At 40.9% G+C, this 24,051-nt stretch overlaps 2 protein-coding genes across 3 annotated transcripts in view; both read left to right on the top strand.

Moving 5' to 3' along the window:
• LOC125722784 (uncharacterized) overlaps positions 1–22,574 on the top strand; it is a 154,958-nt gene extending 132,384 nt beyond the window's left edge. Inside the window, exon 2 of one of the 2 annotated variants that reach the window (XM_048998990.1) lies at positions 22,297–22,574. The gene's annotated coding sequence lies outside the window, so the exon portion shown is untranslated. Of the gene's footprint in view, positions 1–11,139; positions 11,342–22,296 lie in introns of those variants that run through there. The other variant, XM_048998989.1, reaches the window with a different exon arrangement.
• LOC125722787 (uncharacterized) lies at positions 9,465–11,128 on the top strand. The gene is made up of 2 exons (XM_048998994.1): positions 9,465–9,570; positions 10,021–11,128. The coding sequence occupies exon 2, from the start codon at positions 10,448–10,450 to the stop codon at positions 11,117–11,119; it is 672 nt and encodes a 223-aa protein (XP_048854951.1). The 5' UTR covers positions 9,465–9,570; positions 10,021–10,447; the 3' UTR covers positions 11,120–11,128.
• Positions 22,575–24,051: the final 1,477 nt, after the last annotated feature.

Below are 24,051 nucleotides of genomic sequence, written 5' to 3' on the forward strand. Positions count from 1 at the left end.
CCCGTGTTAGAGCCCTGCATTGGGACTGGGATCCCGCGGGACCCAACGGAAAGAGATACTGTTTAAGTGTTAATGTAGATATAAGATACGACAGGATAAGATATGCTAAGTTAAAATATAATAAGATAGGTTAAGTTAAGATATGACAAGATAGGCTAAGATAAAATATGATAGGCTAAGTTAACATATGATAAGGTAGGCTATGTTAAGATAAGAGATTTGCAATAAAACATATTTACTTTTCAAACTGTGTCTTTGTCATCTTTTCAGTGTTGTGTCTGTCTTTGTTTGATAATTTTGAATCGTTAATTTATATCTGAGACTCTCCTAAATGTCAATAAGCAGAGACGGAGGAATGGGAGGAAGGTACGGTTAAGTATAAATGATAAAGTATCAAAATCACAGTGCTACCTTATTTTGACGCAGAGAAAGTAATTTCAGTGTTACTACCACATATGAGTTAATGGCTGCAAATGTTGGTGTTACAAGTGCTGGTAAATAATGCGGCGTAAGTTTAACTCTGGTGTGTTTCTGAAAAACGCGCAGCCTTCTGCCTGCTGTCATTCGGCGAACGTGTAGGAGGCTATTCTGGTAAGTAACAGGTAAAGTTGTCATTTAACGTAATGCTAACGTGCATTACCTGTTAGTAAGTGTTTTACTATATCACACACCTTACGTCCTTTATAGTTGTAGTCCGGTGCACTCTGTATCCATGCTAACTAGCTAGCTAATGTTAACATGACGCAGTACAGTCTTCCAGCTTGGGGATTCCCACCCCTGTCCGCGGCCAGTATTCCACAGGGGGTTTGCGGAGGTGTTGGTTGCAAATGCAAACGATCCCTTCATGTTCATGTGTTGTGTTCTAATGTGTAAATAAAAGATAACTATCAAATTCAATGTTTATGTCCTATTATACTAGATAAGACTGTAAAATAGTTTGCCCTGCATATGGATGCCATGCAGTCAGAGTATGATCAAGACAGGGTGTGAGTGTGGAAAAAAGACAAATGTAACAGTATTTGAGGGAAGAGTGTGAAGGAGGGAAATGTAGGGAGAAGGAGGTTCCTCGGAGCTCCGAGATGTGTTTGGCTGTAATAAATCTGGAATATAGCTATTTGACATAGTTTTTGATAACACCAGCATTTATTTTTTATACATTCTCAAATTTCACTGCACCAATCACAGCATATGCAGGCAGAAAAATGAAAGCAAAAAACATTCAGCATTAGACTCTAAAACCGTCTGTAATGTCTGTGTTTATCCAGTGGACCATAAATTAAAATAAGCTTTCCTATTTCAGTTTCTTTCAGATGTTATAAAGTAGTAAATAAAGAATCATATTAATTAAACCATGTATTACTGACTATCAGACAACTTCAACAAGTTACCAAATGGATGCAAAATCAAAGATATTCATTTGCGCCTGGCACTAACCATGTACTCCTTCACAGTACTAAGCCATAGAAAGGGCCCCAATGAAATGCATTCCTGCATCGCAGATACTCTAATCTCAGCATTTATAAGATTATATTTGTACTACCTGCCAATTTTTATATTAGATGAGACTAAAAATTGAGAAATATCTATATGCAGAAGTAGTTTTTCCTGATAAGAAGGATAATATCAAGACTAATACAGTACAGTCATAACCAGTGTCAGGGATTCTATGCATTGCTACACAGAGACAAGTCCAGATATTGAGCCCAAGGCTAAAATTGTGGTTTACTTACAAGTGCACTTTGCTGGGCAGTGGGGGTGTTTGTCCTTCTCTGCTCACATTTTCCCCTCTTATCCTGTCTTCTCCTCCGCAGCCCTTCCTCCTTCTCTCTGTTGCTCCTATATTCCCTCCCCTCCAGTCATCTATGTTCTCCTTCCTCTGCGGTCTCTCCTCTTCTCCCATTCTTCAGTTATACTGTCTTCTCCGCTCTCCCTGTATCCCTCCTGTCTTCTGGTCCTGTCGTCTTTTCTCCAGTCATCCCCTGCTTCTCAGTCATCTCTGCATCTTTTCTCTCATTTGTTTGCTTATTCTTTGATTGTTTGTGTTATTCGTTAACCCACCACCCTATGCTGGATGAGTCTTGATGTTTTTTGAAGTTTTTTTAAAGTTAGGCTTCTTCCTTTGTTTTTGTGCCATATCTTCTGCCCTCTTCTGGTTGCGGCAGTACATGACACGGATGGAAAAATAGGGTTTATTACAACTCACACATCAAAACCAAAAGGATCAGGATGGATCCAAAATAAACAGCAAATGACCAGGAATGAACTAAATGATGGAATAAACACAACTGGAGAACTATATACATACATACAGCTATAATGAACCATGAAACAACAGAAGCAGAACAGGCACTTAAATACACAGCTAACAAGACACAGTGCAGGACAGTGAGAATCATAACCAATAACAAGGACTGAGGGCAACCCAGGAACAGGTGTTACAGTTAAACAGCACTGGTGAAATCAAAGTGGCCTTTCAGCCACATGGTCAGCTCTGCATCGCCCTCTGCTGTTTGCATTAGAAGCTGCTTGAAATTCCCACTCTCCTTACCAACACCTCGAAAAGCCAGGCCTTGCCGTGCCAAGTACTTAACTCCAGAAGATTTTTCCTCACTTGCTGCTGCTCTTTCCAGCTCATCTGAAGGTTGAATATTAACAGGATTGATCTTCTGAATCCATATCATCAGTGCTAATCTGTGGCACTGCCTGTCTTTATGTGCACTGAATTTCCCCAGTGCCTTTTCCAGTTTCACATGCCAGTCTTCACAAGAGCTGAATGTGTCTTTCATGCCAGTTTAGACATTTGTGTTACAAATTATTTTGCACAGTAGAAACAAAGAACCCCCCTTAAGACGAGGGGGGCTGTAAGGGAGCCCAGTGTGATCTTTAAACCATTTCTCCTGAAAGCAGGGTCTCCTGTTTGATAGACGTGACATTTACATTTGGCTGATTTGGTGAAGGCCCAAGCTCCTCCCCCCTCCTCCCTAATACACCTTCATCTTCACCTGCCTGTCTGCTCTCTCTCTCTCTCTCTCTCTCTCTCTCTCTGTCATTGACTCACACTCAGTCTCCCTGCTTAAATGCTGTATCTGAAATACACACCACAGGCCAAACTAAGAAACATATTAAACTAACATCAGGATCAGGCTGCTGTGACGTCATTATTCACTCTTAACCATCAATATTTGCTCCTTTTCTCACTCCCCTCCATGTCACCTGCATTTTCTGCCGCCAGCAGCCTCTTGCTGTCTCTCCCTCTTCATCTTTGCTCTCAGCACAGCAGAATTTGCATGAAAGCAGTTATCAGTAAACAAGTGGTGTTTCTTGCCATGATGCTCAGGAATGGATCTCTCAGGATTTGTTATCTGAATGGGAATGATTAATATATGAAGAACCTTTGACTCACATACTGTATACGTCTATCATCTGACTGGCACTAATTATCTCACTGTCTCTACTTACTTTCCTGCTTTTCTGTGGTTGCCCAAAAACTCACGATTGTCACATTTCCTCTTCATGATGACAAGCTACTCACTGTGAATAAAAGCTGACTGTAATAAAACTACCTGCATTTAAATCATACATTAATGACACAAAATACCTTAAAGTATTACTTACTTACTTATTTTGCACAGTAGAAACAAAGAACCCCCTTTTGGGGGGGGGGGGGGGGCAAAGTGAAAGTGATGTGGAAAATCGCCTCTTACCACTGAAAGACATGGGGATGGGTGGTGCTAATAATGGTACTGCAGCCAGCCAGTAGGGGGCGCTTGACATTTAGGGTTTTCACCTATCAGAGATGTTATGGTCTCCTTGTTTTTTGCAGTCAATGCTTTGATCACAGAATAAATATTAAAGAAGTGAGCACTTCTGTCATGCTTTAGTAAGATTAGTAACACACTGCTTCAGATTTCAGTGACCTGATCTCTGCTTGCAAAGAGCCTGAGATGGACCTCAAAGGTTTAAATATACATTTGCTGATAAATGAAATGCTATGTGGCCCAGTGGGTGGCGCTGTCTGGGGATTTGAACCCCCATTACTGCATGTTCGTACCTTGTTTGTGCTGGTTTGCCTGCTGTTTCTGCCGCAGGTGAAAAAGCATACAGGCAGCTGAACCAGTGTCTCTAAACAAGCCATTGTGGGTGCAGGTCATAAGGCGATTTCCTACTGCACGAACTTGGCCCAACTGAAGGTCTTAGGAGGTAGTTCCTGAACCATTTTTTAGTTCCAAAAAGAACATACTTTTTTCTCGACCAAGACTTACTGGGTGGGGCTTATAGTGATAAACTTTTCCTATTGGTTGACCACAAGCCCCAGCGCCAACTTGAAAGTTTCATGGAAATGCAGGAAAAGAAAAGTGGAGCAAAAATTGAGCAGATGTAATTTTTTGTAGCTCAGTTATACTAAAGGCATCAATGAGTAACTTTTTTGCTTCTGTCCCCATAGTTCTGCATCTGAAAATGCGATTGATAATGATTAGCGTAATGAAGAAGTGTATATTATGGACACTGGACTGGAGCATTGTCAGATAACCTCTCAGTTATCCTTGTGTGAGAAATATACACAGTCACATATTGAGATTATATTAGATGATGTGGTCTTGAGAGTGGGGCGGCATGGTGGTGCAGTGTTGCCTCACACCTCTGGGACCCGGGTTCGAGTCTCCGCCTGGGTCACATGTGTGCAGAGTTTGCATGTTCTCCCCATGTCGTCGTGGGGTTTCCTCCGGGTACTCCGGTTTCCTCCCACAGTCCAAAAATATGCTGAGGCTAATTGGACTTGCTAAATTGCCTGTAGGTGTGCATGTGTGAATGCATGGTGTGTGAGTGTGCCCTGCGATGGGCTGGTCCCACATCCCGGGTTGTTCCCTGCCTCGTGCCCATTGCTTCCGGGATAGGCTCCGGACCCCCCACGACCCAGTAGGATAAGCGGTTTGGAAAATGGATGGATGGATGGATGAACATCTGACCAAAAATCAATTCAGTTTCAATGCTGATAATTTATCACTGAGCATAATTCAATGCATTCAACTATACTTCAACGCTGAAACAATAACATGATGCTATCTGGGCTATGAATAATTATTTCAATTGATATACAGATTCCAAGCCCATATAGGTGATACACAGGTACGTAATGGGCGTCTTATGTCTGAGGTAGCCAGCTACTGTGTTTGATAACCAACCATCATAATAATAGTTTCCTTGCACCAGTATAAAAGTAAACCAATTGATCCCTCTTACAATAACCTGTGGTATGAAACTAAATAAAATGTATCGTACCAGTCTTGGGGAAAACCAGTGAGAATCCACTGTGAAACAGCACTGCGCAAATTCTCATGTGTTCCTAATGACAAGGGCAAGACTGGTAATCAAACTAGCCTCTCAGCAGGAGTGTTAGTGTAAAAGCAGGGCTTATTGACACAGATAATAAAGCTTGTTAGAATGCGTAACATAATTATTTAGCTGGGCCCAGAAGAGGTGAGAGCTCCCCTAGTGGCTACAGGAGTGCATTTTCCCCAAAGCAGATATAATGGATGGTGGTCTTATTGCTTTTAGACCACAACTTGGGATAGAAGAACAAATCAAATTATTTTCCTCATTTAATATTCAGATTTTAATTGGGCTTAAATTTTAGAGCACAGTGTGTTCTAGGATGGTACGTTACGGATATTAGTCTCTACCACATTCTAACGCTATAAATCCGGACCTTTTCCTATGTTTGATTTGGTGGCTGCCAGGCGTTCTGAGTAGTATAGTGACTATGGTAGGCGTGTGATTCCCTAAGGAATTTTTTGTTCTGTTCTGTGTGGCAAATACATATAATGCTGACATTTTTCCTGGAAGATTTGGGATTTTTCATCCCGTGCCTTAAGGTATTTCTCTCCAGCTCTAGGGAGTCTCCCCCGAAAACACCAGTCACTCACTAGCCTTACACTTATGCTTGCTGACTTATTCAACACCATGAATGGATTAACAGAAAAACAGAAACCTATTAAAAGGCTGCACCATATCATGATATGCAAATAAACATCCAGCATCATTATTTCACAGGGAAGTACATTATTTATTGATAATTATAACCCTAACCCTTACTTCTCAGCTTGACAAACATAAGGTGCGGCGCGTGAGCATGTGAACTGGTTGAAATGCAAGTGTCTCACAGTCAATGCATAAGACTTGAGAGCCCTGACTTTACTTATATAGCCCACAACATGTTTATGATTCATGAATAAATCTGGCCAGCAAATCGGTCTTTCATTTTCCACAGAATAAAAAGAACGATAATGTTATCCCGCTGATAATTGCAGGCGCGTTTCACCCCCGGCACTGGCTGGAGACACAGGCAAAAGGCATACAATCTTATGGAGGTACAAAAATTATTCCATCTACTCTGCACATCTGCATAACTTCCATCATAGTGCCAGTTTTTGCGGTCAGCAAGTTTATTACTGTAAGCGCCTCCACAGTAGTGCCTCTGAGGAACTGAACCGGACTTCCGATGGTGTCTCTCACATGTACATCATACATATATATATATATATATATATATATATATATACACTCACTCTCTCCGGGTCTTTCACATGATATGTGGTCAGCCACTATATGGGAGGGATATTCAGGCATAAATTAAGGGCATATTTACAAGCCGCACTAGTGTACCTATGTAACCGGTCATTCCCTGCCTATACTCTGCATTGTGTTTTGGGGTGTTATCAGGTGTGTGTGGGGTGCAGGAGGAAGGGATATTACAGACGCCGTTGTCGTTCCTGGATTTTATTGAAACTGTTGGGAACAATAAGGAAAGGGGTAAACTTCATATGCTCTGGCCCTCTCGCTCTCTCTGCACAAAGTAAAACAATGTATATACTTATGTATAGACGTGTTTTCTATCCCCTGCTTATGATGAATAATAAATCAAATATAATATATAATATATGGGTCATAATTATAGGGGCGGCATGGTGGTGCAGTGGTTAGCACTGTTGCCTCACACCTCTGGTACCTGGGTTCGAATCTCCGCCTGGGTCACATGTGTGTGGAGTTTGCATGTTCTCCCCATGTCGTCGTGGGGTTTCCTCCGGGTACTCCGGTTTCCCCCCACGGTCCAAAAACATGCTGAGGCTAATTGGAGTTGCACAATTGCCCATAGGTGTGTATGTGTGAGTGAATGGTGTGTGAGTGTGCCCTGCGATGGGCTGGCCCCCCGTCCTGGGTTGTTCCCAGCCTCGTGCCCATTGCTTCCGGGATAGGCTCCGGACCCCCCGCGACCCAATAGGATAAGCGGTTTGGAATATGGATGGATGGATGGATGGGTCATAATTATACAATTGATTTACTAACTCGGGGGACCCTGCCACTAGATCCTCACCTCTTCCCACGTGTGCAATACACCAAAGGGAAGAGGAAATGAGGTCGGGACCCTTATAAAGGGGAAAAGACAGAGGGAGGGGCGATGCAGGACAAAAGCATCATGGGAAAGTTTAAAGGATATTGTACCCATCAGGTTAGACAGAAGAAGGAAAACAGAATCTTGTATAATTATAAATTAAAAGTAAAATAACAACCTGTTACACGTCACCTACACTTCAGACTTCATCCTCAAAATCAAAGCAGTATTAACACAAGCAACATGTTCCATCTCTTAAATCCAATCTAACATTTATAAATAAAGTCTGTTTCAACTGGACTTTTATCTAAGAAAAACAAACATTTTATGTTCGAGTTGTTATAAAACTACTGAAACAAATAATTGGCTATACTGCAGTTCCGTTGTCTTGTTTGGCACCCTAAATTATGTCCTGCATTCTGTGGAAACAAATGAAGGCTGAGGAATGTTACGTAACACAGCTAGAATGCAAAAACTCTACCTGGTGTAATTCAGTGCATAAAACCAATGGTCTTAAGTGTGGTGTCTTCTTCGTAACACTCCCTGACTTTTGTATCCATGACCATGAGATAGGGTGGGCTGCTTTTCTTCCTTCCTTTGACTAGTATTCCTCCCTTTCCTCCCAGCCTTGGTTGGTGGGTCAGGCAGCATCACCTTCTTTTAATAGACCCAGGTGTCATTTATCTTGAAATTAGGTTCAAGTGCAGAAAATGATCTAGCAGAAGTCTTAGACAATCTCTGAATTACAGAGAAATCTGATTTATTCTGAAACTGTGAGAAATTGTTCATCTGTATTTTGCTGCATTGCTAATTGTTGATGTGTGTGCCCTCCTTGTGCAGTAAAGGGGAGATCACATGCAGAGCTGGTTTTCTGTAGTTTCTTAGCCTGAATTAAAATAAAATATTCTCTTCATATAGGAACCAAGTCTCTGGCTGGAAATTTCTACAAAAGGTCCATCTTCTTTTGCCGTATCAACACTTAAATGAGAAAAGCAGACAGGGACAGTATAGGTGACAGCAGTGACTGTCCTTCCATGCCATCCATATGTACAAGGGCTTTGACCAGAGTACACATGTACAAAAAATTATATATCAAAAGCAAGTACCTTTGTTGAAACGTGAAGGTAATCGTTTACAGCATAACAATTCCATCCTAAAAAAAAGAATTTGTCTGTGTATTGCCTAGGAACTGCTACAATGTTAAAATGGTAAATCCCAACCAAACAGAGCAAAAACTGACACGTTATTTAAGAACTGAAAGAAGGAGAAAATTGAAAACTTTCTTCGAGGGATCAATAACATATATGTTTTGTTTCCCACGGTCCTGTTACTAATTCAAATCTTAAATCCTGTACTTTGATATTTTGGGCTGAATGTAATGACAGCAAACGTAACAGCTGCCTCAATGCAGGTGAAGGCAGCCCAGAGGGTCCAAGAGGTCAGTGGTCAATTACTGCATAGGGATCAAATCTGCAATCAGAAAATTACTGCATACATGCCTTTATATTACGGTCAAGCGGAGAGTCAGAGCAGTTTCCATAGAAACAACGTAAACAAACTTTACCGTTTGAAGCACAACAAACTCTGAGTGAAAATGGCGCAGAGGTGAGTAGCTTGTTAGCTCTCCAAAATGTCTTTGAATTCTTCAACTGATGTTGTGCTACTTTGATTATTTAGCCTTTTATACTATAATGACATAGTAAATGTCTATAATACAATAAAAACATTACATTTTTTTTAATATTACATATTTTTTAACGTCATTTAAAGTGCAGTGGTTTTTATTGCTACTGTGGTTGCTAATATTTAAATAATGACAGACTATTTGGTTAGTAAATTCATCTCAAACATGCTAGTTTAGTAGGGCTTCCCAACCTTTTGATGTCCGCGGATCGGTTTCCGTCGTAGAAAAGTGTCACGGATCGGTAAGACGGCGGTATAATTTGGGGGTTCCCACGCCGAGCGGCGGGAGATTGACGGTGTATACGGACATGCGGGGCTAATGGCGTATTTCCGTACATCAATACGGGCAGCTTTCTTTCCAAAACGGCCCGATCCCCTAATAAACGGGACGGCTGGCTCCTCTACCCCCGGTTGTCTGCCGCCCGGTGCAATACTCCGCGCGGACGGTACCGGAACACCGACCGGAAGTTGGGACCCCCTACTGTACAGGGTGGTAGGTAAATTGTTAAAAAAAAATTGGGGCATTACTTTCGGAGTAGGCTAGATGCTTCTAAGTTTATCATTACATCTATTTACATTGTTACACAGGATTAACACTTTCAAATATTCTTAGCTTGGTTAGTGTTAACTCAGTTCTTGGTAGTATTCATCTGGGTATTCATTTGATGTGGAGCACAGTTGTTTCGTATTTGATTCTAGTTATAATTTGGTGACATTACTGTTTAATATGCTATTGCACTTACAGTATCGTGCATTTTACAGTAGATTTTTTTTGCAATCTTGCTCGCTGTTTCTTTTATTCTTTCGTTTTTATATATGTGAACCCTGTAATTATTTATTATAATAATTATAACAATTGTATTTTCTGTATGGTTGAAGAATTTCCAGCTCTTTATTTATTTTATTATCTCTCTTAAGTGCTGGTTAATCTCTCATTTATTCCCCAGAGAGCGAATTGAGAGAGCTGATCGATGGACCAACACCCAACACTGGGAAGCCTGGAACCTGTGGGATGAAGTGATCAACTGGGGAGAAGGTGTGGAGGAGTTCTCACCAGTGACACTCCCCACTGTCCAGGCTGGGGGGGTTAAGGGGGGATTTGGGGGGTCTACTGATTTGGGTAAGGGAGGGGAGAGTGTGGGAAAGGATGGACTGCTAGCCAGCACTAGTATTTCATCTCAAAGTCTTCAGAGTAATTACGGCCTTTCATCTGAAGACTGGGAAATTTATAAAACTTGCTACCTTAACAAAAAAAAGAAAGTCAGGAAGGACCGGACAAGCCGGGGGGAGGGTGAGGTAAGGGGGCAGAGTAGTGAGGAATATGTGGAGGTACCAGAGTGGGGAACATTTGAGGGGAAGGCCTCCAGGGTTGTGATGGAGGGGACAGAGGCTGGTATTAGTATGATGGATATGCTAAATGGAGGTGAGGAGAATGTATGTGAGGTGGGAGTGAATGTGGAGGAGGTTAAGGGAGGAGAAGGGAAAAGTACAGGGAATGCTGTGGAATATGTGGTGTCACAAGTAGGCAGAACTTGGCTAGAACCCATCCAGGAGGAAGACCTTGAGGAAGATGAAGAAACAGATGAGGAGCTTCAGGAAGCAGAAGACACTGATGCTGCCACAGTGGACAGTTGGCAGTGCATGGCGGCATATGTAGCCAGAATATGGCTGCAGACTTTACAGGAAGATGGACCTGAGGAAAATGAAGAAGCTGATGTGGTATTCCAGCAGGCAGAAGATGCTGATGCTACCACACTGGTCAGGTTTCAGTGTATGGTGGCATCTGAAGACAGATCACAGCTACTGACTATACCAGAAGAAGGACCTGAGGAAGAGGACGAGACTGAAGTGATGAAGACAGATAAAACAAAAGAAGATGCTGATGCTGCCGAGAAGATCTACAGTGAAGAAGTATCATTCCATGTGAATGCCGAAGATCTTCCTGAAGATGATACTGAGAAGAGCCACAAGAAGAAGAAGAAGAAGATGAAGTGGTGCTTCTTCTGCTGTCCCCTGCCCTTCAGAAGAAGTAGCAAGAGACAGTAATTATAAGGCTGTGAATTGAGGTTTAGAAATGACTTAAAGCAGTAATATAACTGCATTATTGACACCTTCACAATGCACTGTAATGCATCCATAAATATATTATAGACATGGGTATAAATATTGAAGAAAAAAAAGCATAACACATTATAGCCATGTTTATTATGGATTAATGGCCGATATAATGTATTATGAAGATATTTATTGTGTATATATAGATCAGAGCATTCATAATGCATTATCAAGATAGCTATAATGTGTTATGCCTTTGCAGAAGTATTTACAGCCGTGTTTTTGATACTTTTATAAATGATTTATAAGGCATTAATTGGGTATTTATTTATTTATTTATTTATTTATTAGTTATATGACTGCTTTAAGTAAAGTTAAGTAAAGTGTTTATTTTCTTTTTCTTAGAATACCCGTGTTAGAGCCCTGCATTGGGACTGGGATCCCGCGGGACCCAACGGAAAGAGATACTGTTTAAGTGTTAATGTAGATATAAGATACGACAGGATAAGATATGCTAAGTTAAAATATAATAAGATAGGTTAAGTTAAGATATGACAAGATAGGCTAAGATAAAATATGATAGGCTAAGTTAACATATGATAAGGTAGGCTATGTTAAGATAAGAGATTTGCAATAAAACATATTTACTTTTCAAACTGTGTCTTTGTCATCTTTTCAGTGTTGTGTCTGTCTTTGTTTGATAATTTTGAATCGTTAATTTATATCTGAGACTCTCCTAAATGTCAATAAGCAGAGACGGAGGAATGGGAGGAAGGTACGGTTAAGTATAAATGATAAAGTATCAAAATCACAGTGCTACCTTATTTTGACGCAGAGAAAGTAATTTCAGTGTTACTACCACATATGAGTTAATGGCTGCAAATGTTGGTGTTACAAGTGCTGGTAAATAATGCGGCGTAAGTTTAACTCTGGTGTGTTTCTGAAAAACGCGCAGCCTTCTGCCTGCTGTCATTCGGCGAACGTGTAGGAGGCTATTCTGGTAAGTAACAGGTAAAGTTGTCATTTAACGTAATGCTAACGTGCATTACCTGTTAGTAAGTGTTTTACTATATCACACACCTTACGTCCTTTATAGTTGTAGTCCGGTGCACTCTGTATCCATGCTAACTAGCTAGCTAATGTTAACATGACGCAGTACAGTCTTCCAGCTTGGGGATTCCCACCCCTGTCCGCGGCCAGTATTCCACAGGGGGTTTGCGGAAGTGTTGGTTGCAAATGCAAACGATCCCTTCATGTTCATGTGTTGTGTTCTAATGTGTAAATAAAAGATAACTATCAAATTCAATGTTTATGTCCTATTATACTAGATAAGACTGTAAAATAGTTTGCCCTGCATATGGATGCCATGCAGTCAGAGTATGATCAAGACAGGGTGTGAGTGTGGAAAAAAGACAAATGTAACAGTATTTGAGGGAAGAGTGTGAAGGAGGGAAATGTAGGGAGAAGGAGGTTCCTCGGAGCTCCGAGATGTGTTTGGCTGTAATAAATCTGGAATATAGCTATTTGACATAGTTTTTGATAACACCAGCATTTATTTTTTATACATTCTCAAATTTCACTGCACCAATCACAGCATATGCAGGCAGAAAAATGAAAGCAAAAAACATTCAGCATTAGACTCTAAAACCGTCTGTAATGTCTGTGTTTATCCAGTGGACCATAAATTAAAATAAGCTTTCCTATTTCAGTTTCTTTCAGATGTTATAAAGTAGTAAATAAAGAATCATATTAATTAAACCATGTATTACTGACTATCAGACAACTTCAACAAGTTACCAAATGGATGCAAAATCAAAGATATTCATTTGCGCCTGGCACTAACCATGTACTCCTTCACAGTACTAAGCCATAGAAAGGGCCCCAATGAAATGCATTCCTGCATCGCAGATACTCTAATCTCAGCATTTATAAGATTATATTTGTACTACCTGCCAATTTTTATATTAGATGAGACTAAAAATTGAGAAATATCTATATGCAGAAGTAGTTTTTCCTGATAAGAAGGATAATATCAAGACTAATACAGTACAGTCATAACCAGTGTCAGGGATTATATGCATTGCTACACAGAGACAAGTCCAGATATTGAGCCCAAGGCTAAAATTGTGGTTTACTTACAAGTGCACTTTGCTGGGCAGTGGGGGTGTTTGTCCTTCTCTGCTCACATTTTCCCCTCTTATCCTGTCTTCTCCTCCGCAGCCCTTCCTCCTTCTCTCTGTTGCTCCTATATTCCCTCCCCTCCAGTCATCTATGTTCTCCTTCCTCTGCGGTCTCTCCTCTTCTCCCATTCTTCAGTTATACTGTCTTCTCCGCTCTCCCTGTATCCCTCCTGTCTTCTGGTCCGGTCGTCTCTTCTGCAGTCATCCCCTGCTTCTCAGTCATCTCTGCATCTTTTCTCTCATTTGTTTGCTTATTCTTTGATTGTTTGTGTTATTCGTTAACCCACCACCCCATGCTGGATGAGTCTTGATGTTTTTTGAAGTTTTTTTAAAGTTAGGCTTCTTCCTTTGTTTTTGCGCCATATCTTCTGCCCTCTTCTGGTTGCGGCAGTACATGACACGGATGGAAAAATAGGGTTTATTACAACTCACACATCAAAACCAAAAGGATCAGGATGGATCCAAAATAAACAGCAAATGACCAGGAATGAACTAAATGATGGAATAAACACAACTGGAGAACTATATACATACATACAGCTATAATGAACCATGAAACAACAGAAGCAGAACAGGCACTTAAATACACAGCTAACAAGACACAGTGCAGGACAGTGAGAATCATAACCAATAACAAGGACTGAGGGCAACCCAGGAACAGGTGTTACAGTTAAACAGCACTGGTGAAATCAAAGTGGCCTTTCAGCCACATGGTCAGCTCTGCATCGCCCTCTGCTGTTTGCATTAGAAGCTGCTTGAAATTCCCACTCTCCTTACCAACACCTCGAAAAGCCAGGCCTTGCCGTGCCAAGTACTTAACTCCAGAAGATTTTTCCTCACTTGCTGCTGCTCTTTCCAGCTCATCTGAAGGTTGAATATTAACAGGATTGATCTTCTGAATCCATATCATCAGTGCTAATCTGTGGCACTGCCTGTCTTTATGTGCACTGAATTTCCCCAGTGCCTTTTCCAGTTTCACATGCCAGTCTTCACAAGAGCTGAATGTGTCTTTCATGCCAGTTTAGACATTTGTGTTACAAATTATTTTGCACAGTAGAAACAAAGAACCCCCCTTAAGACGAGGGGGGCTGTAAGGGAGCCCAGTGTGATCTTTAAACCATTTCTCCTGAAAGCAGGGTCTCCTGTTTGATAGACGTGACATTTACATTTGGCTGATTTGGTGAAGGCCCAAGCTCCTCCCCCCCTCCTCCCTAATGCACCTTCATCTTCACCTGCCTGTCTGCTCTCTCTCTCTCTCTCTCTCTCTCTCTCTCTGTCATTGACTGACACTCAGTCTCCCTGCTTAAATGCTGTATCTGAAATACACACCACAGGCCAAACTAAGAAACATATTAAACTAACATCAGGATCAGGCTGCTGTGACGTCATTATTCACTCTTAACCATCAATATTTGCTCCTTTTCTCACTCCCCTCCATGTCACCTGCATTTTCTGCCGCCAGCAGCCTCTTGCTGTCTCTCCCTCTTCATCTTTGCTCTCAGCACAGCAGAATTTGCATGAAAGCAGTTATCAGTAAACAAGTGGTGTTTCTTGCCATGATGCTCAGGAATGGATCTCTCAGGATTTGTTATCTGAATGGGAATGATTAATATATGAATAACCCTTGACTCACATACTGTATACGTCTATCATCTGACTGGCACTAATTATCTCACTGTCTGTACTTTACTGCTTTTCTGTGGTTGCCCAAAAACTCACGATTGTCACATTTCCTCTTCATGATGACAAGCTACTCACTGTGAATAAAAGCTGACTGTAATAAAACTACCTGCATTTAAATCATACATTAATGACACAAAATACCTTAAAGTATTACTTACTTACTTATTTTGCACAGTAGAAACAAAGAACCCCCTTTTGGGGGGGGGGGGGGGGCAAAGTGAAAGTGATGTGGAAAATCGCCTCTTACCACTGAAAGACATGGGGATGGGTGGTGCTAATAATGGTACTGCAGCCAGCCAGTAGGGGGCGCTTGACATTTAGGGTTTTCACCTATCAGAGATGTTATGGTCTCCTTGTTTTTTGCAGTCAATGCTTTGATCACAGAATAAATATTAAAGAAGTGAGCACTTCTGTCATGCTTTAGTAAGATTAGTAACACACTGCTTCAGATTTCAGTGACCTGATCTCTGCTTGCAAAGAGCCTGAGATGGACCTCAAAGGTTTAAATATACATTTGCTGATAAATGAAATGCTATGTGGCCCAGTGGGTGGCGCTGTCTGGGGATTTGAACCCCCATTACTGCATGTTCGTACCTTGTTTGTGCTGGTTTGCCTGCTGTTTCTGCCGCAGGTGAAAAAGCATACAGGCAGCTGAACCAGTGTCTCTAAACAAGCCATTGTGGGTGCAGGTCATAAGGCGATTTCCTACTGCACGAACTTGGCCCAACTGAAGGTCTTAGGAGGTAGTTCCTGAACCATTTTTTAGTTCCAAAAAGAACATACTTTTTTCTCGACCAAGACTTACTGGGTGGGGCTTATAGTGATAAACTTTTCCTATTGGTTGACCACAAGCCCCAGCGCCAACTTGAAAGTTTCATGGAAATGCAGGAAAAGAAAAGTGGAGCAAAAATTGAGCAGATGTAATTTTTTGTAGCTCAGTTATACTAAAGGCATCAATGAGTAACTTTTTTGCTTCTGTCCCCATAGTTCTGCATCTGAAAATGCGATTGATAATGATTAGCGTAATGAAGAAGTGTATATTATGGACACTGGACTGGAGCATTGTCAGATAACCTCTCAGTTATCCTTGTGTGAGAAATATACACAGTCACATATTGAGATTATATTAGATGATGTGGTCTTGAGAGTGGGGCGGCATGGTGGTGCAGTGTTGCCTCACACCTCTGGGACCCGGGTTCGAGTCTCCGCCTGGGTCACATGTGTGCAGAGTTTGCATGTTCTCCCCATGTCGTCGTGGGGTTTCCTCCGGGTACTCCGGTTTCCTCCCACAGTCCAAAAATATGCTGAGGCTAATTGGACTTGCTAAATTGCCTGTAGGTGTGCATGTGTGAATGCATGGTGTGTGAGTGTGCCCTGCGATGGGCTGGTCCCACATCCCGGGTTGTTCCCTGCCTCGTGCCCATTGCTTCCGGGATAGGCTCCGGACCCCCCACGACCCAGTAGGATAAGCGGTTTGGAAAATGGATGGATGGATGGATGAACATCTGACCAAAAATCAATTCAGTTTCAATGCTGATAATTTATCACTGAGCATAATTCAATGCATTCAACTATACTTCAACGCTGAAACAATAACATGATGCTATCTGGGCTATGAATAATTATTTCAATTGATATACAGATTCCAAGCCCATATAGGTGATACACAGGTACGTAATGGGCGTCTTATGTCTGAGGTAGCCAGCTACTGTGTTTGATAACCAACCATCATAATAATAGTTTCCTTGCACCAGTATAAAAGTAAACCAATTGATCCCTCTTACAATAACCTGTGGTATGAAACTAAATAAAATGTATCGTACCAGTCTTGGGGAAAACCAGTGAGAATCCACTGTGAAACAGCACTGCGCAAATTCTCATGTGTTCCTAATGACAAGGGCAAGACTGGTAATCAAACTAGCCTCTCAGCAGGAGTGTTAGTGTAAAAGCAGGGCTTATTGACACAGATAATAAAGCTTGTTAGAATGCGTAACATAATTATTTAGCTGGGCCCAGAAGAGGTGAGAGCTCCCCTAGTGGCTACAGGAGTGCATTTTCCCCAAAGCAGATATAATGGATGGTGGTCTTATTGCTTTTAGACCACAACTTGGGATAGAAGAACAAATCAAATTATTTTCCTCATTTAATATTCAGATTTTAATTGGGCTTAAATTTTAGAGCACAGTGTGTTCTAGGATGGTACGTTACGGATATTAGTCTCTACCACATTCTAACGCTATAAATCCGGACCTTTTCCTATGTTTGATTTGGTGGCTGCCAGGCGTTCTGAGTAGTATAGTGACTATGGTAGGCGTGTGATTCCCTAAGGAATTTTTTGTTCTGTTCTGTGTGGCAAATACATATAATGCTGACATTTTTCCTGGAAGATTTGGGATTTTTCATCCCGTGCCTTAAGGTATTTCTCTCCAGCTCTAGGGAGTCTCCCCCGAAAACACCAGTCACTCACTAGCCTTACACTTATGCTTGCTGACTTATTCAACACCATGAATGGATTAACAGAAAAACAGAAACCTATTAAAAGGCTGCACCATATCATGATATGCAAATAAACATCCAGCATCATTATTTCACAGGGAAGTACATTATTTATTGATAATTATAACCCTAACCCTTACTTCTCAGCTTGACAAACATAAGGTGCGGCGCGTGAGCATGTGAACTGGTTGAAATGCAAGTGTCTCACAGTCAATGCATAAGACTTGAGAGCCCTGACTTTACTTATATAGCCCACAACATGTTTATGATTCATGAATAAATCTGGCCAGCAAATCGGTCTTTCATTTTCCACAGAATAAAAAGAACGATAATGTTATCCCGCTGATAATTGCAGGCGCGTTTCACCCCCGGCACTGGCTGGAGACACAGGCAAAAGGCATACAATCTTATGGAGGTACAAAAATTATTCCATCTACTCTGCACATCTGCATAACTTCCATCATAGTGCCAGTTTTTGCGGTCAGCAAGTTTATTACTGTAAGCGCCTCCACAGTAGTGCCTCTGAGGAACTGAACCGGACTTCCGATGGTGTCTCTCACATGTACATCATACATATATATATATATATATATATATATATATACACTCACTCTCTCCGGGTCTTTCACATGATATGTGGTCAGCCACTATATGGGAGGGATATTCAGGCATAAATTAAGGGCATATTTACAAGCCGCACTAGTGTACCTATGTAACCGGTCATTCCCTGCCTATACTCTGCATTGTGTTTTGGGGTGTTATCAGGTGTGTGTGGGGTGCAGGAGGAAGGGATATTACAGACGCCGTTGTCGTTCCTGGATTTTATTGAAACTGTTGGGAACAATAAGGAAAGGGGTAAACTTCATATGCTCTGGCCCTCTCGCTCTCTCTGCACAAAGTAAAACAATGTATATACTTATGTATAGACGTGTTTTCTATCCCCTGCTTATGATGAATAATAAATCAAATATAATATATAATATATGGGTCATAATTATACAATTGATTTACTAACTCGGGGGACCCTGCCACTAGATCCTCACCTCTTCCCACGTGTGCAATACACCAAAGGGAAGAGGAAATGAGGTCGGGACCCTTATAAAGGGGAAAAGACAGAGGGAGGGGCGATGCAGGACAAAAGCATCATGGGAAAGTTTAAAGGATATTGTACCCATCAGGTTAGACAGAAGAAGGAAAACAGAATCTTGTATAATTATAAATTAAAAGTAAAATAACAACCTGTTACACGTCACCTACACTTCAGACTTCATCCTCAAAATCAAAGCAGTATTAACACAAGCAACATGTTCCATCTCTTAAATCCAATCTAACATTTAAAAATAAAGTCTGTTTCAACTGGACTTTTATCTAAGAAAAACAAACATTTTATGTTCGAGTTGTTATAAAACTACTGAAACAAATAATTGGCTATACTGCAGTTCCGTTGTCTTGTTTGGCACCCTAAATTATGTCCTGCATTCTGTGGAAACAAATGAAGGCTGAGGAATGTTACGTAACACAGCTAGAATGCAAAAACTCTACCTGGTGTAATTCAGTGCATAAAACCAATGGTCTTAAGTGTGGTGTCTTCTTCGTAACACTCCCTGACTTTTGTATCCATGACCATGAGATAGGGTGGGCTGCTTTTCTTCCTTCCTTTGACTAGTATTCCTCCCTTTCCTCCCAGCCTTGGTTGGTGGGTCAGGCAGCATCACCTTCTTTTAATAGACCCAGGTGTCATTTATCTTGAAATTAGGTTCAAGTGCAGAAAATGATCTAGCAGAAGTCTTAGACAATCTCTGAATTACAGAGAAATCTGATTTATTCTGAAACTGTGAGAAATTGTTCATCTGTATTTTGCTGCATTGCTAATTGTTGATGTGTGTGCCCTCCTTGTGCAGTAAAGGGGAGATCACATGCAGAGCTGGTTTTCTGTAGTTTCTTAGCCTGAATTAAAATAAAATATTCTCTTCATATAGGAACCAAGTCTCTGGCTGGAAATTTCTACAAAAGGTCCATCTTCTTTTGCCGTATCAACACTTAAATGAGAAAAGCAGACAGGGACAGTATAGGTGACAGCAGTGACTGTCCTTCCATGCCATCCATATGTACAAGGGCTATGACCAGAGTACACATGTACAAAAAATTATATATCAAAAGCAAGTACCTTTGTTGAAACGTGAAGGTAATCGTTTACAGCATAACAATTCCATCCTAAAAAAAAGAATTTGTCTGTGTATTGCCTAGGAACTGCTACAATGTTAAAATGGTAAATCCCAACCAAACAGAGCAAAAACTGACACGTTATTTAAGAACTGAAAGAAGGAGAAAATTGAAAACTTTCTTCGAGGGATCAATAACATATATGTTTTGTTTCCCACGGTCCTGTTACTAATTCAAATCTTAAATCCTGTACTTTGATATTTTGGGCTGAATGTAATGACAGCAAACGTAACAGCTGCCTCAATGCAGGTGAAGGCAGCCCAGAGGGTCCAAGAGGTCAGTGGTCAATTACTGCATAGGGATCAAATCTGCAATCAGAAAATTACTGCATACATGCCTTTATATTACGGTCAAGCGGAGAGTCAGAGCAGTTTCCATAGAAACAACGTAAACAAACTTTACCGTTTGAAGCACAACAAACTCTGAGCGAAAATGGCGCAGAGGTGAGTAGCTTGTTAGCTCTCCAAAATGTCTTTGAATTCTTCAACTGATGTTGTGCTACTTTGATTATTTAGCCTTTTATACTATAATGACATAGTAAATGTCTATAATACAATAAAAACATTACATTTTTTTTAATATTACATATTTTTTAACGTCATTTAAAGTGCAGTGGTTTTTATTGCTACTGTGGTTGCTAATATTTAAATAATGACAGACTATTTGGTTAGTAAATTCATCTCAAACATGCTAGTTTAGTAGGGCTTCCCAACCTTTCGATGTCCGCGGATCGGTTTCCGTCGTAGAAAAGTGTCACGGATCGGTAAGACGGCGGTATAATTTGGGGGTTCCCACGCCGAGCGGCGGGAGATTGACGGTGTATACGGACATGCGGGGCTAATGGCGTATTTCCGTACATCAATACGGGCAGCTTTCTTTCCAAAACGGCCCGATCCCCTAATAAACGGGACGGCTGGCTCCTCTACCCCCGGTTGTCTGCCGCCCGGTGCAATACTCCGCGCGGATGGTACCGGAACACCGACCGGAAGTTGGGACCCCTACTGTACAGGGTGGTAGGTAAATTGTTAAAAAAAAATTGGGGCATTACTTTCGGAGTAGGCTAGATGCTTCTAAGTTTATCATTACATCTATTTACATTGTTACACAGGATTAACACTTTCAAATATTCTTAGCTTGGTTAGTGTTAACTCAGTTCTTGGTAGTATTCATCTGGGTATTCATTTGATGTGGAGCACAGTTGTTTCGTATTTGATTCTAGTTATAATTTGGTGACATTACTGTTTAATATGCTATTGCACTTACAGTATCGTGCATTTTACAGTAGATTTTTTTTGCAATCTTGCTCGCTGTTTCTTTTATTCTTTCGTTTTTATATATGTGAACCCTGTAATTATTTATTATAATAATTATAACAATTGTATTTTCTGTATGGTTGAAGAATTTCCAGCTCTTTATTTATTTTATTATCTCTCTTAAGTGCTGGTTAATCTCTCATTTATTCCCCAGAGAGCGAATTGAGAGAGCTGATCGATGGACCAACACCCAACACTGGGAAGCCTGGAACCTGTGGGATGAAGTGATCAACTGGGGAGAAGGTGTGGAGGAGTTCTCACCAGTGACACTCCCCACTGTCCAGGCTGGGGGGGTTAAGGGGGGATTGGGGGGGTCTACTGATTTGGGTAAGGGAGGGGAGAGTGTGGGAAAGGATGGACTGCTAGCCAGCACTAGTATTTCATCTCAAAGTCTTCAGAGTAATTACGGCCTTTCATCTGAAGACTGGGAAATTTATAAAACTTGCTACCTTAACAAAAAAAAGAAAGTCAGGAAGGACCGGACAAGCCGGGGGGAGGGGGAGGTAAGGGGGCAGAGTAGTGAGGAATATGTGGAGGTACCAGAGTGGGGAACATTTGAGGGGAAGGCCTCCAGGGTTGTGATGGAGGGGACAGAGGCTGGTATTAGTATGATGGATATGCTAAATGCAGGTGAGGAGAATGGATGTGAGGTGGGAGTGAATGTGGAGGAGGTTAAGGGAGGAGAAGGGAAAAGTACAGGGAATGCTGTGGAATATGTGGTGTCACAAGTAGGCAGAACTTGGCTAGAACCCATCCAGGAGGAAGACCTTGAGGAAGATGAAGAAACAGATGAGGAGCTTCAGGAAGCAGAAGACACTGATGCTGCCACAGTGGACAGTTGGCAGTGCATGGCGGCATATGTAGCCAGAATATGGCTGCAGACTTTACAGGAAGATGGACCTGAGGAAAATGAAGAAGCTGATGTGGTATTCCAGCAGGCAGAAGATGCTGATGCTACCACACTGGTCAGGTTTCAGTGTATGGTGGCATCTGAAGACAGATCACAGCTACTGACTATACCAGAAGAAGGACCTGAGGAAGAGGACGAGACTGAAGTGATGAAGACAGATAAAACAAAAGAAGATGCTGATGCTGCCGAGAAGATCTACAGTGAAGAAGTATCATTCCATGTGAATGCCGAAGATCTTCCTGAAGATGATACTGAGAAGAGCCACAAGAAGAAGAAGAAGAAGATGAAGTGGTGCTTCTTCTGCTGTCCCCTGCCCTTCAGAAGAAGTAGCAAGAGACAGTAATTATAAGGCTGTGAATTCAGGTTTAGAAATGACTTAAAGCAGTAATATAACTGCATTATTGACACCTTCACAATGCACTGTAATGCATCCATAAATATATTATAGACATGGGTATAAATATTGAAGAAAAAAAAGCATAACACATTATAGCCATGTTTATTATGGATTAATGGCCGATATAATGTATTATGAAGATATTTATTGTGTATATATAGATCAGAGCATTCATAATGCATTATCCACATAGCTATAATGTGTTATGCCTTTGTATAAGTATTTACAGGCGTGTTTTTAATACTTTTATAAATTTTTTATAAGGCATTAATTGGGTATGTATAATGCAGTTATATGACTGCTTTAAGTAAAGTTAAGTAAAATGTTTATTTTCTTTTTTTTTAGAATACCCGTGTTAGAGCCCTGCATTGCGACTGGGATCCCGTGGGACCCAGCGGAAGGAGATACTGTTTAAGTGTTAATGTAGATATAAGATACGATAGGATAAGATATGCTAAGTTAAAATATAAGATAGGCTAAGACGAAATATATTAATATAAGCTAAGTAAAAATATAATAAGATAAGATAGGTTAAGCTAAAATATAATAAGATAGGTTAAGTTAAGATATGATAAAATAGGCTAAGATAAAATATGATAGGCTAAGTTAACATATGATAAGATTGGCTAAGTTAAAATATAAGATAGGCTAAGTTAAAATACAAGATGGGTTAAGTTAACATATGATAAGGTAGGCTACATTAAGATAAGAGATTTGCAATAAAACATATTTACTTTTCAAACTGTGTCTTTGTCATCTTTTCAGTGTTGTGTCTGTCTTGGTTTGATAATTTTGCATCGTTAATTTATATCTGACACTTTCCTAAATGTCAATAAGCAGAGACGGAGGAATGGGAGGAAGATACGGTTAAGTATAAATGATAAAGTATCAAAATCACAGAGCTACCTTATTTTGACGCAGAGAAAGTAATTTCAGTGTTACTACCACATATGTGTTAATGGCTGCAAATGTTGGTGTTACAAGTGCTGGTAAATAACGCGGCGTAAGTTTAACTCCGGTGTGGTTCTGAAAAACGCGCCGTCTTCTGCCTGCTGTCATTCGGCGACCGTATAGGAGAGGATTCTGGTAAGTAACAGGTAAAGTTGTCATTTAACGTAATGCTAACATCATCACACACCTTACGTCCTTTATAGTTGTAGTCCGGTGCACTCTGTATCCATGCTAACTAGCTAGCTAATGTTAACATGACGCAGTACAGTCTTCCAGCTTGGGGATTCCCACCCCTGTCCGCGGCCAGTATTCCGCTGGGGGGTTTGCGAAGGGGTTGGTTGAAAATGCAAACGATCCCTTCATGTTCATGCGTTGTGTTCTAATATGAAAATAAAAGATAACTATCAAATTCAATGTTTATGTCCTATTATACTAGATAAGACTGTAAAATAGTTTGCCCTGCATATGGATGCCATGCAGTCAGAGTATGATCAAGACAGGGTGTGAGTGTGGAAAAAAGACAAATGTAACAGTATTTGAGGGATGGAGGGATGAGAAGAGTGGGATGGAAGGAAATGTAAGGAGAAGGAGGTTCCTCGGAGCTCCGAGATGTGTTTGGCTGTAATAAATCTGAAATATAGCTATATGACATAGTTTTTGATAACACCAGCATTTATTTTTTAGGTTTGTCGAGCTCCGTCAAAACAATTAGAACGAGTCCCTTATGTAACTGGAACCCCTCTCACATGTAAACACAGTGACGTGCTACA

The sequence above is a fragment of the Brienomyrus brachyistius genome, unplaced genomic scaffold (genome assembly GCF_023856365.1).
Source record: "Brienomyrus brachyistius isolate T26 unplaced genomic scaffold, BBRACH_0.4 scaffold42, whole genome shotgun sequence".
Taxonomy (NCBI): domain Eukaryota; kingdom Metazoa; phylum Chordata; class Actinopteri; order Osteoglossiformes; family Mormyridae; genus Brienomyrus; species Brienomyrus brachyistius.